Genomic DNA, 15,186 nt, shown 5'->3' with positions numbered 1-15,186 from the left:
GACACCAGCAAAATCAATTTCTGAGGTTTATTTACCAGTGAACTTCATTTTTAGTACTGACATTTGCTCAAAACAGGAAGAAAAAAAAAACAGTTTTCCACTTATGGTGGAATTTAAAACACAAAGCGTAAGAAGAAGTGAGTAACTCTGGGACAAGGTCATTCTCTGTTCAGGAACTCAATTTTGGAATGCTAGGTTTTGCAAGGAAAAAAAGAAGGGAGGGGTGGGGGAATTCAGTGCTATAAGAAAGCAAAAGTAAACATTTTCTACAAAACATTTTAGGTTTTCACATGGCTTCAGAATAGGAAAACAAAATCATTATATTTCTTGACTATCGACACCTCATTTTTCATTTTGAAATTGATTTTCATCATATGACAGCATTTCTGCTTTTGATAACTTTCTTACAAAATCATCTCAATGAGTCATTATTATTATCTGCATCTTAGGGCATCAATCTAGATGTACTGTGTAACGCACAACACTAGAAAGAATAAACTCTATTATTTCCAAAAACACTTATTCTTACCTCCCATAATCTAATGCGGAAAAAGATTAAATAAAAAGAATAAAAGCCAATACTGGAATATGAAACACCAGACACATGCACCTCTCATTATTTATCACTGGGATGCAATACCTGTGATCAGTGCAAGCACAGTGACAAGATGCACCTCCTATCTGTATAATAACAAGCTTAAATACTCAAGATATAAAAGTAGTATTTGCAAGTACACAAACTCTAATAACTTGTTTCATTGAAGGTAATCGCAACGAAGATATATGTGCTTACTTCCCCTTTAGGAAAAAAGCAGATACTTTGGTACTTTCCTTGCTGGCAGTACACTGAACATTTCAGAATTTCCTGACAGGAGAGATTAAAGCAGTTCTTCAGATCTATAATTGTGCAGACTTACTAAAAATTCTATCTGATACACAACTGGCTTCAAAGTTAGCACCTCTAACAACACAATCAGATAATAACTGTTCTAACCAATCTGTCCTTTAGTTGTTTTGGATAATCTAGAATTAAAAGTCTCTCTCAAGTCCCTTACCTACTAAAGAGAATGAGCAGAATTTCACTCAGGAACAAAGATATGATAAAAAATAGCCCTCAAAAGAAGTCCAGTGGAAGTCAGATCCCTGATTTCTACCGTATTAGAAGCTAGACACAAGCAAAAACAAACAAACAAACATACAAACAAACAACAACAACAAAAAAAATAATTTTATCAAACAAAGCACAAAATGCCCAAAATAAAGTCAACTAAGAAGAATTATTTATTAGGGAAAGATAATATAAAGTTTTTGGGAAAAAAATAAAGGAGTATATGAGAGAGACTGTATAAACATCAGTAAGTATGTCCAAGACAATTTGTGCTTCTATTAATCACAATTCTAAAACAATATAAAAAACATATTTTGGAGTGAAAACAGCCATCACTGTCACATGCTCCATTATGGAAAGGATTTATGTGGTTTCCTCGTAGTAATGTAAACCAAGGTTTGAAAATAAAAAAATCGACATATTTTACTGTTCAAAGCCCTCTCATGGCAACTACCAGACACTGCAGTACTAATTCCCCTTTAAGAATTGTCAGGCATACAGGAAGATAAAGTGGTAAGGGGGTTTGCTTCAAAATTGTTTAGAATATTTATAAGCTGAAAGTTGAATAAGACAAGGGATATTTGCTCTAATACAGAACTCAAATCAGAAGTCAGATTCCTGTGTTCTAATGCTGGTGAGTTTCTACTGAAATCACTTGTCGTATATTGCAAAAACTATAAACACATGCTATACGCAGCAAATCCCAACTTCTTACCTGAAATACAGGCTTACATTTGAAGCAAAACTTGGACTAAAAGCCAGTTTTAATAGTGCTAAGCTAAATTTGTATGCTTCTTATGAACTTTGATTATTTTAAATTAAGGTCCTCTTCAGGAAAGTTCTAGGTATATTATTCTATGTTTCCAAAAAGAAAAACAAACCCTATCTCTTGTGTTTCTTTTTTGTTTGTTGTTTGGTTGTTTGGTTGTTTTAATTTATTTATTTCGAATTAATAAAAAAACATGGATACCCAAGGCACTGCAACATTCATTTTTACTTATTTTGCTTAGACCATGACTATATTTTCACCACTGATTCCATTAATGGAGAAGCACTTGTATCTGCAGGCTAAAATGTGCTCTGTAAAAGCAAATTCTATTTTGATTTGCACCAATCTAGAAGGTGCTTGTATCTACTACTTGATACATAACACCACATTATCATACTATCCCCCTTCCTCCCTCTTATTTTCCTGCAGAAATAGCTTATGAATCTGTTCAGAAAGACAACTGAGATGTTGATTTACATGATATACTACTGAGGCATGGTGAGACTTCACTAATGACCAGAGTACTTCATTCTTGGCCCAGTATTTCTGTCAGGCGTTTTATTTCCTTTAAAGTGGAACTGGAGTTCTACACAATTTACAAAGCCCTTTTAAAATGTGCAATAGTTCCATTTGCCAACTGGCATGTTTTCAAGTGAATCTTGGTTTAGCAATTACGTACATATACTAATAGGAAGAAACACTCAAGAGTTTTACAAAAAGAAACTATTGTGAGAGCAAAGAGTATGTCATGTTCTAGTCTAGAACTAGATTGTGTCATACTAGCATCCACTAAACAGACATCTTTCATTTTGGGTTTGATATTTAACAGTGAAGGAATCAACAGGAAGACTACGTTTGTTGCAATGCTATGTGGCACAGCAACCAATAGCAAAAGATTGCTGTAATTTCTATATTTTTCTGTGAATTTTGAAGAAGTAAGATGCAAATATCCAAATGTGAATATTGGCCACAACTAGAGGGGAAAAGTAATAAATCTAGTAAAATGTATTGCAAAAGTAGGGTCTTCACTTCTTTTTCTTCTACAGTTCTCCAACACAACACTTATCAAACTGCATCGGTTTATAACAAAACTGCGGGTGCTTTTATAGTCCTGTGTCTTTAACTACTATGCTGAAGAGACATGCAGCCACAGTTCAATAAAATTATGGATACTATTGATCCTTCTCTAAATTCTACCTTGTAGTCTTCATTCAAACCCTTAAAATGACCCTACTGATTCTTAACTCTGCAAGACAGGAAGAAATAATTTGAAGAGAATTCCTAATCATATAGGAAAATGTGTTTCTTTTGTCATATTGAGCAAGAGGAGGCTTCCATAAGAGCACTGGGGAGGCCCTGGAGAACCAAAAAAATATGTTTAAGAAGTATACCAGAAAAGAAATGTGTATGTAAAAATAGTTAGGGGCATGTCCTACAGTTAGGACACACGGGAGCATTGGTTTTACTACAAAAACCTATCTCAAGCCAGACTGCAGACCAAACTCCCAAAATCATTACTTCAGGTAACACCATACCATAAGTACCAATGCACATTAACACTCCCAGTTATAAAGAACTTGCAAGCTGTGCAAATAACTTGCAGAGATCTCACATAGCATAATTCTCTGCACAAGACACCCAGCTACAGACCCTCTCAAGTTTCCTGTCATCCACTTTCTGATGCCCATTTTAAAACACACCATCTGCAAAAGTGATAGATAGAAAATAGAAAAGCTGAATAGATTTCACGCCTTTTTTTTTTTCCAATACTTAATGGTTTCAACATTTGTTGTTCTGGAAGCTCATTCTTTAATGCATGCGATGTTTTATGCCTATAAAGACCAGTTGTGTCTGAGGAAAGAACAATGGAAAAAATGATTCACTGCCTGCGATCTCCTTGATCTAGGCCCAATTTCCTTACATTTCAATCATATTAAATTCCATTCCTGGCAGTTTAAAACATCAATTAAGTCAAGCCAAGTCCCATTAGGCAGGACAGATACTGGATTCTACTGAGTGTCTGTCTCTTGTTGAAATGTACCTGTAACTGATGGTATGATAACTACTGTTAAAAGCAGGGCATACTCTGTTTGGAAGCAAATGTTTTATAAACAATAAATAAATGTATCTCTCTAATTCAGTCATTCTCTGAACTTCCAGCTCAGATGTCTTTAGTTTTATTCCATAATGTACTGAAAAAACATTACTGGAAACACACTGTCAGGACCCCATGAGCAAAGAGTGGATTTTTTCCACATGGAATAAGTATTGCTATCATTTTCCATATGGCTTTGCTGTTTATTTTTGGTTCTAAATATGAAAACATTGTAAACAAAAACAGGCACAAAAAAAGTTATTGAATCCTATTAAAGACAAAACCTGGACACAAATGAACCACTACAAGGCAAATAGGCTTGGAATTAAAATGTTGTTCCAAGATTTCAAGTGATATACAAAGCAGCTGATAAACTCAAAATATGTCACTTCATTTTAATCAAAACATGAGTTTGGGATTTTGCGTTTGGATTTCTTTTTGGGGGGAGGTGGTTTTCAGTTGCTTGATTGCTTTGTTTTTCTATACCGTGCTCAAATAAAAGTTACAGTTTTGACAGCCCTGATGTGTAAAACCTGGACAAACAAGCAATTTTAAGCACTGAGAGGTGACTTCCCACTGCCAACCAAACAATATTATCTATTTTCCTGAAACCCTGCCAAGCATCTATATTTCTAAAAGGTTCCACTTCATTCCGAGTTTGGAAACAAAAAAAATAACAGTTTTATATCCATTATTTGTATTCTCCTAATAATCTAGAAACTAGATCATATGCTAATACATACAGAATCTTAGCCTGTAATTTGGCAACCTAGACTGTATCATCACATATTAAGTGTTTTTATTAACAGACCTCTGCTTCATGGGAGTAATGTGCCAGTGAAATATTTCAAGGAAGAAACTGCAAAAATTACACGTTATATAAAAGTAGGAGAAAGAAAGAGTTTTATCTTCACAGTGCTTGCTGTCTGGCAGTTTGTGCCTCCTGCAACAGGTGCCAATGTATAGACTGAGCAGACAGCTACCTATACAGATCAGGACATATGAATATGACATACAACATCCTCTCAATAAGGATTCAATTCTGATTCAGTGACCTCGTGCCTATTAAGATGCCTCCAACTTCACTTCACTCCTCTGCTTTCACAACACTGTTCCTACTCTGATAGGATTATCCTCCATTTCCTCTGATACTTCTTCAGAGTTGTTTTAGTCATACATAAGACAGCCATAAGACAGCTCTTCAGTAGTTACAAAATATATTGAGGAAAGACAGAGGGGCCAAATGTGTCTGCATTCAGCTTGTTAGACACTGTATCAAAGCTATTACTAAGATAATATTCAAACAAACTTACCAGTAGAGAAAACAAGAACAGTATTATCCCAAAGACCATATCTTTTCAGAGCATCGGTAAGATTTCCTACAGCTTCATCCATAAGAGTCACCATTCCTGCATAATGGCGCCTCTTCTCATCTTTAATGAAGGAATAGGGTTCCATGTATTCTTCAGGGACCTCAAGAGGTTCATGGACAGACTGAAAAGCAAGGTAGAGGAAGAGGGGCTGGGGTGGAAAGGGCAGAAAATAAGTTAGTTGAACATAAAATAATAAAAAAAAAAAAAAAAAAGTTACTGTATGAAAAGCAGTCCTGATTAATTAACAGCTACAGAAATTTATTCAACTTCCCACTTAAGTATCTGCTAAAATTATGGACAAGATTATTCTGGGAGTTGTTGAAAAACACTTGAAAAAAAAATACAGCCATTGGTCATAGCCAAAACAGGTTTACAAGGGGAATGTCCTGTTTAACTAACTTCATTTCCTTTTATGAAAAGGTTACCCATCTAGTTGAACAATGGAAACCAGTAGACATGGTCTTTCTGGATTTCAGCAAAGCTTTCAACAGTTTCTCTCAGTACTCTTCTGGACAAAATATTCAGCATACAACTAGAAAAGAATATAATACAACGGAGAGCAATTAGCTGATGAATCGGGCTCAAAATGTTGTAGTAAATGGGGCTACCTCAGGCTGGTGACCAGTCACTAGTAGGGTTCCTCAGGGTTACATTTTAGAGTCAGGGTTACATTTTAGAGAATTTTACATTTTCTCTTCAGTGTTTTCATAAATGACCTGAATGCAGGACTCAAATGCATACTAAGTTTGCAGGTAAGTTAGGCAGAACTTTTGACTCTTGTGAGGGTGGAGAGGTCTCGCACAGAGATCTTGACAAATAAGAGGGCTGGGCAATCCCCCAGCCAGATGAAGTTAACAAGAGCAAGTGTTGAATGCTGCACCTAGGAAGGGGCAACCCTGGCTATTTGTACCATCTGGAGAATAAGAAGCTGGCAAGCAGCCCTGCAGAAAGGAATCTGGGGGTTCTGGCTGACAGCAACTTCAACATGAGACAGCAGTGTGCCCTGGCAGCCAGGAGGGCCAACCCTACCTTTGGGTACATCAGGGATGGCATTGCTAGCTGGTCGAGGGAAGGGATTGTCCTGCTCTGCTCCATGCTGGTGCAGCCTCACCTCAAGTGTAAAACGGACACAAAACTGTCCAAAGGAGGGCTACAAAGGTGGTGAAGGGTCTAGAGGGGAAGATGTATGAGGAGCAGCAGAGGTCCCTGGGTTTGCTCATCCCAGAGCAGAGCAGGCTGAGGGGAGGCCTCATGGCGGCCTGCAGCTCCCTCACGAGGGGAGCAGAGGGGCAGGCGCTGAGCTCTGCTCTCTGGGGACAGCGACAGGACCCGAGGGAACGGCATGGAGCTGGGACAGGGGAGGGTCAGGCTGGGGGTTAGGGAAAGGTTCTGCACCCAGAGGGTGCTTGGGCACTGGGACAGGCTCCCCAGAGCAGTGGTCATGACACTAAGCCTGCTGGAGTTCAAGAAGTGTTTGGACAATGCTCTCAGACAGGGGGTCTGATTTTTGGTTGGCTCAGTGTAGAGCCAGGAGTTAGACTCGATGATCCTAGTGGGTCCCTTCCAACTCAGGATGTTCTACAATTCTATGACTGCCTCTTCTAATCCCTAAGCACAAACTAATAAAGCATTTATAAAGGACTTAGGCAAAACTGTGGGAAAACAAAACAGCAAGTGTATCTTTTCTTCATAATACATCCATTTTTGTTTGTTTGTTTTAATGAAAATTCTCCTGCTAAGCTTTTCACTCACCTTTTAGGAGAGCAAGTTACATGCTAAATCATTTCTATAAATTCATTACTTCTATCGTTAAAAATCAAATGGAGAAGGGTAGTTGGCCAGGGTTATGCAGCCAAAACTCATCCTGACAGGGAGACAAGGCAAGTTTTATCAGTGCTGCTTTTCACATTTAGTTCTGTGTACCCTGCTGAAAAGCCCACATTCACAGCCCAAACTTTGGTCTCTGCATTAATACTTCATTAACATTTTTATAAACATTCTTCAGTGCTAAAATTCTCAAATAAAGTAAGAGCTGCTGACTCTACCTTCTCAGTTTTATGATTGGCTATAAGATCTATAGCTCTTTCTGTAAATAAATTAGTGGAATACATGTTTTTAAATCCAGTTGCAACTTCTTCTCCATCTCGGAAGTCCAGAGCACAGCGTGTAACATTCTTTGCTTTGATGAGCACGCAGTGATCATGAGAATAATAATCTTCACTCCCCAGAAGATAGCCTAGAACAGGAAAAGATGACAAGTAAACAGATCAACACAACATCAAAGAAACAGAAGCACTTTTTTGGGGGGGTAGGGGGAGAGGGCATTTTGAGACACCCATCCAACACTTGATAATCAGTAGTGACTTCACTTGATAGGACTAAGTAGCTCAACATTTAACACAGAGACCTTTTATCACTACTACAAATAGTAATTTCAAAGTACACAAAACAGTTTGAAGGCAGTGTAATGACACTACAGGGATAAATTTATATCAAAACCTTAGTATTAAACTAATATACTGATAGCAAAGGAATGACCTATTTCTGTACTACTATAATTTTTATCTGGTTTGATTTTGTATATTTGCTTTTTCCACATAAGAATTTTCTCTATATTAGAGAGCTTGGAATTTGTTTTGTTAGGAATTGCTTGTATGTGTGTCTGGTTTTTGTTTGTTTGTTTGTTTGTTTTTAACATTTATTAAAATGCATCCAAGTATGAAGTGTTTTGTTTTGTTTTTTAGCTGTAAAGTAATTTCTGAGCCTCTGCTGACCCCAACTGGTGAAAAGAAGATGCTACTATTTGAAGATACCCAAAAGAAACAGACGTATAAATTCTAGACATATAAATTTTCTCTTATCAAGGGCTACCCTGTTAAGCATTGAGTGCCATTGTTTTTTATTGATCAGAAACAAAACTCTTCGAAATCATTTGAATCTCAGTAATTATTACATCTAAAATAAAATTTCAGATTTATCTTCTAGTACTCTGAAAAAAAAAAAGTCAACCAAATCTGAAAAAAAATATATTCTGAAGTTCTGAAAAAAAAAAAAAAATTAAAACTGAGACCAACAATTCAAAATTGAGGAACTTTACTTGAGCAGTCAGCATACAGCAGCCTCATGTATCATTACTCATTAAAAAAAAAAAAAAAAAAAAAAAAAAAGGGCTTGCCGAAGAATCAAATGCCCCTAACCAGATAACCAAATGCCCCTAACTGCAATCAACTCCTACTGGAACTATATGAACATATAGGATATTAAACCACCACATCCGCTGAAAAATAATTCCCTTCGTGTCATGGTGGCTGCCCAATGACTGTGCCTAGAGCCAGCCTTAGTCCTGGTATTAAAGCCCGCTCATTCCTAGGAACATAAACCTACATAAAACCTATATAAATACATCTACGCAGATGGGAGCAGACAACCAACAGAGGAAGAGGCATATAGATTCAAACAGTGGTCCATCATGTTATGATCAATATTTACTATCTTTATTCAGTTTTGAAACCATATCCCAAGCTCCCTGAAGAGTCAAAAGAGACAGTCTAAGGGAACAGTTCTCTTTCTACCTAGAATTTGAATCAACAGTATCTGTAAGGGAACATAGCACAAATAGGCTCTGCTCTTTATTTAGGTACCTAACATTACATAAGAGGAGTGTGGGCTTCAGTAAGCATAGCTCAAGTTTCTGCATCTTAGTTTCCTTATTGTAGAACTGGGCTGCATTACTGTCAACAGCTTACGAAGTTATTTTGAAGATGATCTGTTTTGAAATCCTCCGTTCAATGTAAGATTTTAAAACCAACCAAGCAGAAGTTAACAACTTTGTATCTAATATCAGGTGGTACAAGGTGTATTACTGATAACCTAATTCACATAATGGGGAAACAAATATTAATATGGGGCAAATATATATTATTATATTTTAAAACAATTTAATCGTATTAAAATAAATATTACAATGGGAAATAAATATTATTATGGGCAAATATTCACATGGGATACTTGCACAAAACTATTAAACATCCAATCAATACTTGGATAGGAGCATTTGTGAGAAGAAAAATATATATGTAGTTGCAAGTTGCTTTGTAATACACTCACACACACATTTGGACAATCTAATTCTGGTAGTATCTTCTTTTTTTTTTCTCCAGTCTGAGTGCTTGATTTCATAACTTGTGAGCTCCTGTAACATCCACATTTTGTAAGCTATTTTTATTAAGGCTCTCACAGCACCTTCCTTGCCAGAGGTGATATTCTATTCACAAAGCATGAAGACACTATGGAGCGATGCTTATTTCTCTCTTTTTAAAAGATATAAGCTTATTTGCAGTTTAATATTATTTGCAGAGCATGCTAGGTCAACAGTCTGATCTAACCCAAAATGTACAGTTTAGAGACACTTTTAAAATGAAACTAATCACTACACCTTAAATCATCATAGAATGAAATTAATGCAGATCTTTAAAGAGAAATACTTTCTTTGGAGGCACTCAATAATTACAGTATTTTCTTCAATAAATCAAGGCTTGGGCATGCATTTAAGGCACTAACATTTTTAACAGTTATGCATTGGAAATATGCATGCTCAAGTATTACTTATGCACTCACAGTATATCTGCTCTTCTTGGAAGAATCAAGCAGTTTTCTCATCATTTTTAACACTACATTTATTGCCCATTTAAATTTAACCATTACCAAAGTAAGTATCAAATCCTCTGCGTGTTGGAAGGCATTCTTTCCTGTACATCCCTAAATGCCACTTCCCCACCATGTGAGTAACATATCCTGCATCTTTAAGTAGCTCTGGTAGGAGTTTTTCATCTAGTGGTAGACAGCTGGGCTGGCACGGCCAGATTATTTGGTGTTGTAAACCTGTATGGATCTAGCAGGGAAAAGAAAGGAAGAGATATTAGGTACAATGCAGTAACACATAGGCAGGTCCAAAATGAAACAATATTACATAGCTGGGTAGCATTAGGTTTTGGGCCTGCTGGTTTCACTGATGTAGCACCACGGAAGTTCAGGAAGCCAAAGATGGAGGTCAGGGGTATACGGAGGAAGACCATGAAATGGTCCTGCCGGTGTTAACCAGTTCTGGGATCTTCCCAGTCATAATTCAAGCACAATAAAAATGAATAAATAAATAATTAAGCCTTTTGTACTTTGATCTAAAAGCCTAGCAGGTAACAACTACCATTACAGTCTTCCTGAAAACTAGTGATAGCATCTCAACATGGAATGCAAAAATTTAAATAGAACACAGATGGACAAAAAGGTGCAACGCAGTTACAGCTACAGAGCTTTTGCCTTTATCAGGGAACAGTTACTAGAGGAAAAGGCGGCAAAGGCTAGGAAAGCTGTTTCTGCAGTACAGCTCCAAATGGGTATCACATAAACAGAGGTATGTATTTATTCACATCCTCAAAGCGAGTGTTGAGCACTTTTACACAAATAAATAAATAAAAATTGGATATTGGAGATGAGTTTTAGACACTGACTAGATCTGACCTCTGAATGTTTCACCCAGGTTTCCAAACTTACTAAGTGGTTAACTTTGTATCTCTTCACAGAATTATGACTGGTAATAACAGTCTGAGTAGTATATTTTGCTTGATGCAAGAAACCTCTGCAGTTACTATGTACTACAAGCTGACTTTGGTCAACTCCCATATCTCCTACTAAAAAAAACATCACAGACAAACAAAAAAAAAGTCCCACCACCCTAAACCTAGGAGGGAAAACACACATACCAGTCTAAATATTTTGTTTGTTTACTAAGTATTTCTAGTAATTTGCCTCCATCGCAGCACAAAATCTCCAACACCCCTTAGACAGCAAGACATCAGATTTCATAATGCCACTAAGCACTCCAGTGCAGCAAGCTAAATGATTAATTTGAAATCATCATGCTAGCAACCATTTGAATGCACTTTTAAACCACTTTAAGCCCTGACTTAAAGTGTATGGGTAAGTAGACTAGGCTAGTAGACTAGTACACAGTGGTGGGTGTACTAGTTGCTAATTTTCTTTGAAAATGGAGCTGGATTTTTTTTGTTAATGCAGCATTAGAAAAGTATTATTAACATAGTGAAAGATACAAGCTAGGAAAGCATTGCAATTTCTTCCATAGTCTCTAGGGGAAAAAAAAAAAAAAAAAAAAAAAAAAAAAAGTAAAAAAAATTTACAATATTCAAAAACCAACATCTTTGCTCTTTTTTCCTCATAGACTGCAGGATGACTACCAGAATTCCAGCTCCAGATGTAGGTTACATTCTTAAATCTTTGAGCAATTCTTCAAATTCTTCATTATGTTCACCATATCATTGTATAAAACAAAACCCCACATATTTGTCACAGGGTTATTTCCTGAACAGAATGCCTGCTCAGTTTTCTAGAATATGTACTTAATTTTTCTAATATTATTTTGCTCATTTGTAATAAGGTCAGCATGACATTGAATTATCAAGTCAGATGCATATGATGAACTTAAACCAAGACTGAATTATGAGCACTCCTAATTTCCACTCTAAGATCAGACGCTGCAAAGTGCAGTTGACACTGACCCATTTCTAGACAAGCAAGTTAACAGTTTGAACTGCATTCTGGAATAGGTCAATATGAAGAAATAGTGTAAGTAATTTAAAAAAAAATGTAAAAAAGAAAAATTACATCTTTCTATTCCCTATTGGCTCTTCAAGTCTGGGAACAGAGTAAAAGGTAAGTCCCCCATAGAGCAATCACTCTGCTACACCAAGAGGTAGCACCCACTAACATTTAATTTCATCCTGAGCACTTTGACAAATACAGTTGCGGGACATTTTGAGAGAAAGGGGAAGTTTCTGAAACCCATTTAATCCTTTGCCAGTTCCTCTATTTTGTTCTTGCTATTTTTTTTTCTGCTGTTTTTGCCAAAGCTGCAATGAAAATGAATGGAAAAAAAGAAAAAAAAAAAAGTGGGGTGGGGAATCACGCGCATGAGTAGGAAGCTGGGTACCCAGGCTCAGGCTCAGCCCGTGGGCACTCTGTCAGGGGGCCGCGGGGCACCAAGTGAAGGAGGATGTGCAGGTTAAGGATGCATTTTAACATCGCACGGGGGAAATAAATAGCATAAACAGCACGCAGTGCTGCTTCTGGCTGGATCTTGTGTGTGCACAGCACAGAAGCACCTAAGAGAAGGGGACCGTGCCAGGGCAGTTTGTCACAGCTCGCTGCCGTGCCTTTTACCCCGGCACCTTGCACTACCCCGCCCCTGTATTTCCCAGCTCGCAGCCCACAGCTAAGCGGGCCGCGGACGGTTTCATTTGCACACAGCGGGGCACAGCCCGTCCCTACCTGGTAGCGGCCGCTGAGCAGCTGGCTGCGGGAGGGCGTGCAGAGCGGCTGCGTGTAGTACCGCTCCAGCCGCACGCCGCCCGCACCCAGCGCGTCCAGCCGCGGCGTCCGGATGGCCGAGCCGTGCCAGCCCACGTCGCCCCAGCCCAGGTCGTCGGCCAGCACCAGCACCAGGTGCGGGGCCGCACGCCGAGCCGCCGCCGCCGCCAGGCGCAGGGCGCACCACAGCAGGCAGAGCCGCGGCGGGACGCCCGCCCGCCCCGCCATCCCCCGGCCGGCCGCCGGAGCAGGAACTGGGCCGCTGAGGGAGCTGCGGCGCCGCCCCGGGGCCGGGCTGAGGCGAGGGGAGCGCCGCGGCCCGGCACGGGCCCGCCCCCGCCTCCTTCCCTCCCTGCCTCCCTCCATGCCCCGTGTGTGGGCCTGAGGGGACGTCGCGGTGCGGTGCCCGCCATGGGCAAGTGCCGAGTAGCTTTAGGTTGGATAGCTTGTCAGATGAGGTTAGAAAATAGGGTGCGCGCTTGTGGCCTGTGTCAGCTGAGTGATCAGCTCAGCAATGTTGCCTTCCGATTTCATCTTCCTGTAATTCCTACGGTACACATCCATTTTAAACCATGGAGGCTTTCCCAGGTGGAACCATGGATCTGCCTGCAAGCCTGCGTGTCGGTGTTCACTAGCACATGACTCAGCGTACTCTGGTGCAAAGAACGGGACCAGTACTTCTCCCTGCCTATGAGGCTGCTGCAGCTCCTCCGGTGCTACCCAGATGTTATGCGGTGCTTTAAACAAGGGGCGGCAGCCACAAAGCAGCCATGGCCTCACTGCTTGCCAAACTGTGCCACAGACCTGGAAAGGCAAGCTGCCACCGTCGCTGGAGAGGCAGCTGAGGTGTGCGAGATGGGAAATATTCCTGTAGGAGAAAGGGCACGGCCTCGGCCTCTGTTAGCTACGACCCTCCCTCCCCTGACAACTCCTTCTGCAAAGCCATGAGTGACACAGTGCTTTTTTCTCCTAATTTTGGTCATGTGGTTGAGAAGTCTAGATCCACCTCCGTCTGTAAAATGTTGTTTATGACTGTTAGAGCGTAGGAAGGAAGTGAAGAAACCAAGAGGCAGAAATAACAGCTATGTCAACAGGGCTGTTTCTTCAAACCTTGTAATCTTCTAAAGCAACACTATAGACAACTGCTAACCTACTTTAACGTCTTGGTGTAAAAGCTAAGACTGTGGATGGACAGAAGTGACTTTCAGCTCTGATCAATTTTGTTCATCCATGGAATACATAAGTATTTCAGCGTCCAGTTAAAAATCAAATAACCACATCTTTGATACTTAGCTGGAATGGTACATACATGTCATCCTAACTTCATAGAGCAATTTGGTGAAAGAAGAAAAATCCACACTGAAAATACTATTTATCAGTGAAAAAAAAAAAAAATAATAAAAATAAAAAAGTACTGTTGCTTACTTTCTCTTTGATTGACTGGTCTCTGTAGAAAGTAGGTTCTCGTTCCTCTGAATTATATCTAGTGGATAAGCCTATGAAGTTACCAGATATTCTATAAACCCCAAAGGATTCCCTGCTGGTTTGAAAACAGTTACAAAGATGAGTGATGACACATACTTTTTTCTTACAATAATTAATAACACGTTCATTTATATTCCCTCGAGGAGTCAGTTTAACATTAAATTTTCATCTCCAAAGCAGTGTTGATAGTGGTCCTGATACCTGTCTAAACAGACATTACTTGTTCTCTTCCACACTTCCAGGTCTTTCTCCAGACCTGGTCTTTCTCCGGGTCTTTCTCCAGGTGGAAGAAATGGGATGTGCCACAGAGGCAATTCCAAATCAAATGACAGAAAGAGATGGGAACTGAAACTCCATACACAGGAGAGGAAAATCCATAATGAAAAGAAAGCAGGGAAGCAGATAAGGAAAGTGTTGATAAGAAGGTGTATCTGGCAGGTAATGCAAAGTGCCAAGGAAATCCATGTAAAAAGGAATGTTATATGATGTAAAAGAAAGAGAGAGAAAACAGAATTTAGAGGGAAGAGATGCATTAAAGGAAAAATCTAATTTCCTTTTTAATTCTTTCTCTCATAAAGGACAATGAAAAATGAATGGGTACTATTGAGTTACCACTAATTCCCTTATACCAAGATCTCTAAGTTCTTTTTCTTTACATACAAACAATTATTATTGCTGTCTTTTTGTAATTTTTTTCTGCATATTAGACCTTGTTTATTTTCTCCCTGAGTCAATTCCTGCGCACTGATGTGTCTAAGGTTCTGGAAGGGGGTTGTTCCTCAATGCTTTTGTTCACCCCAGCTTTAGGAGTTGGATGAAAATTAATAAAATTAAACACATAAGATAACCAAATTTGATTCTTTATTGCTAAGGAGGCAAGTGAACCCCTAGTTAAAATAGGACACTGCTACAAGAAGTAACAAGACTTTCCTAACATCATTTTTCCATGAAAAAAATTCCAAGGTTGCTGACATGG

The 15,186-nt window shown here is 39.0% G+C and overlaps 1 protein-coding gene across 1 annotated transcript in view; it reads right to left on the bottom strand.

Moving 5' to 3' along the window:
• ARSB (arylsulfatase B) overlaps nt 1–13,004 on the bottom strand; it is a 70,470-nt gene extending 57,466 nt beyond the window's left edge. Inside the window, exons 1-4 of the mRNA XM_035309207.1 lie at nt 12,687–13,004; nt 10,050–10,236; nt 7,391–7,581; nt 5,286–5,493 (exon numbers count right to left, since the gene is read on the bottom strand). Of these exons, the coding sequence (XP_035165098.1) occupies nt 5,286–5,493; nt 7,391–7,581; nt 10,050–10,236; nt 12,687–12,953 (853 nt within the window). The 5' untranslated portion in view covers nt 12,954–13,004. The remainder of the gene's footprint in view (nt 1–5,285; nt 5,494–7,390; nt 7,582–10,049; nt 10,237–12,686) is intronic.
• Between the last annotated feature and the right edge of the window lie 2,182 nt (nt 13,005–15,186).

This window comes from Oxyura jamaicensis, chromosome Z, assembly GCF_011077185.1.
Source record: "Oxyura jamaicensis isolate SHBP4307 breed ruddy duck chromosome Z, BPBGC_Ojam_1.0, whole genome shotgun sequence".
NCBI lineage: Eukaryota > Metazoa > Chordata > Aves > Anseriformes > Anatidae > Oxyura > Oxyura jamaicensis.
Note: the sequence above shows the minus strand (reverse complement) of the source record. Positions and strands in the feature narration are given on the sequence as shown.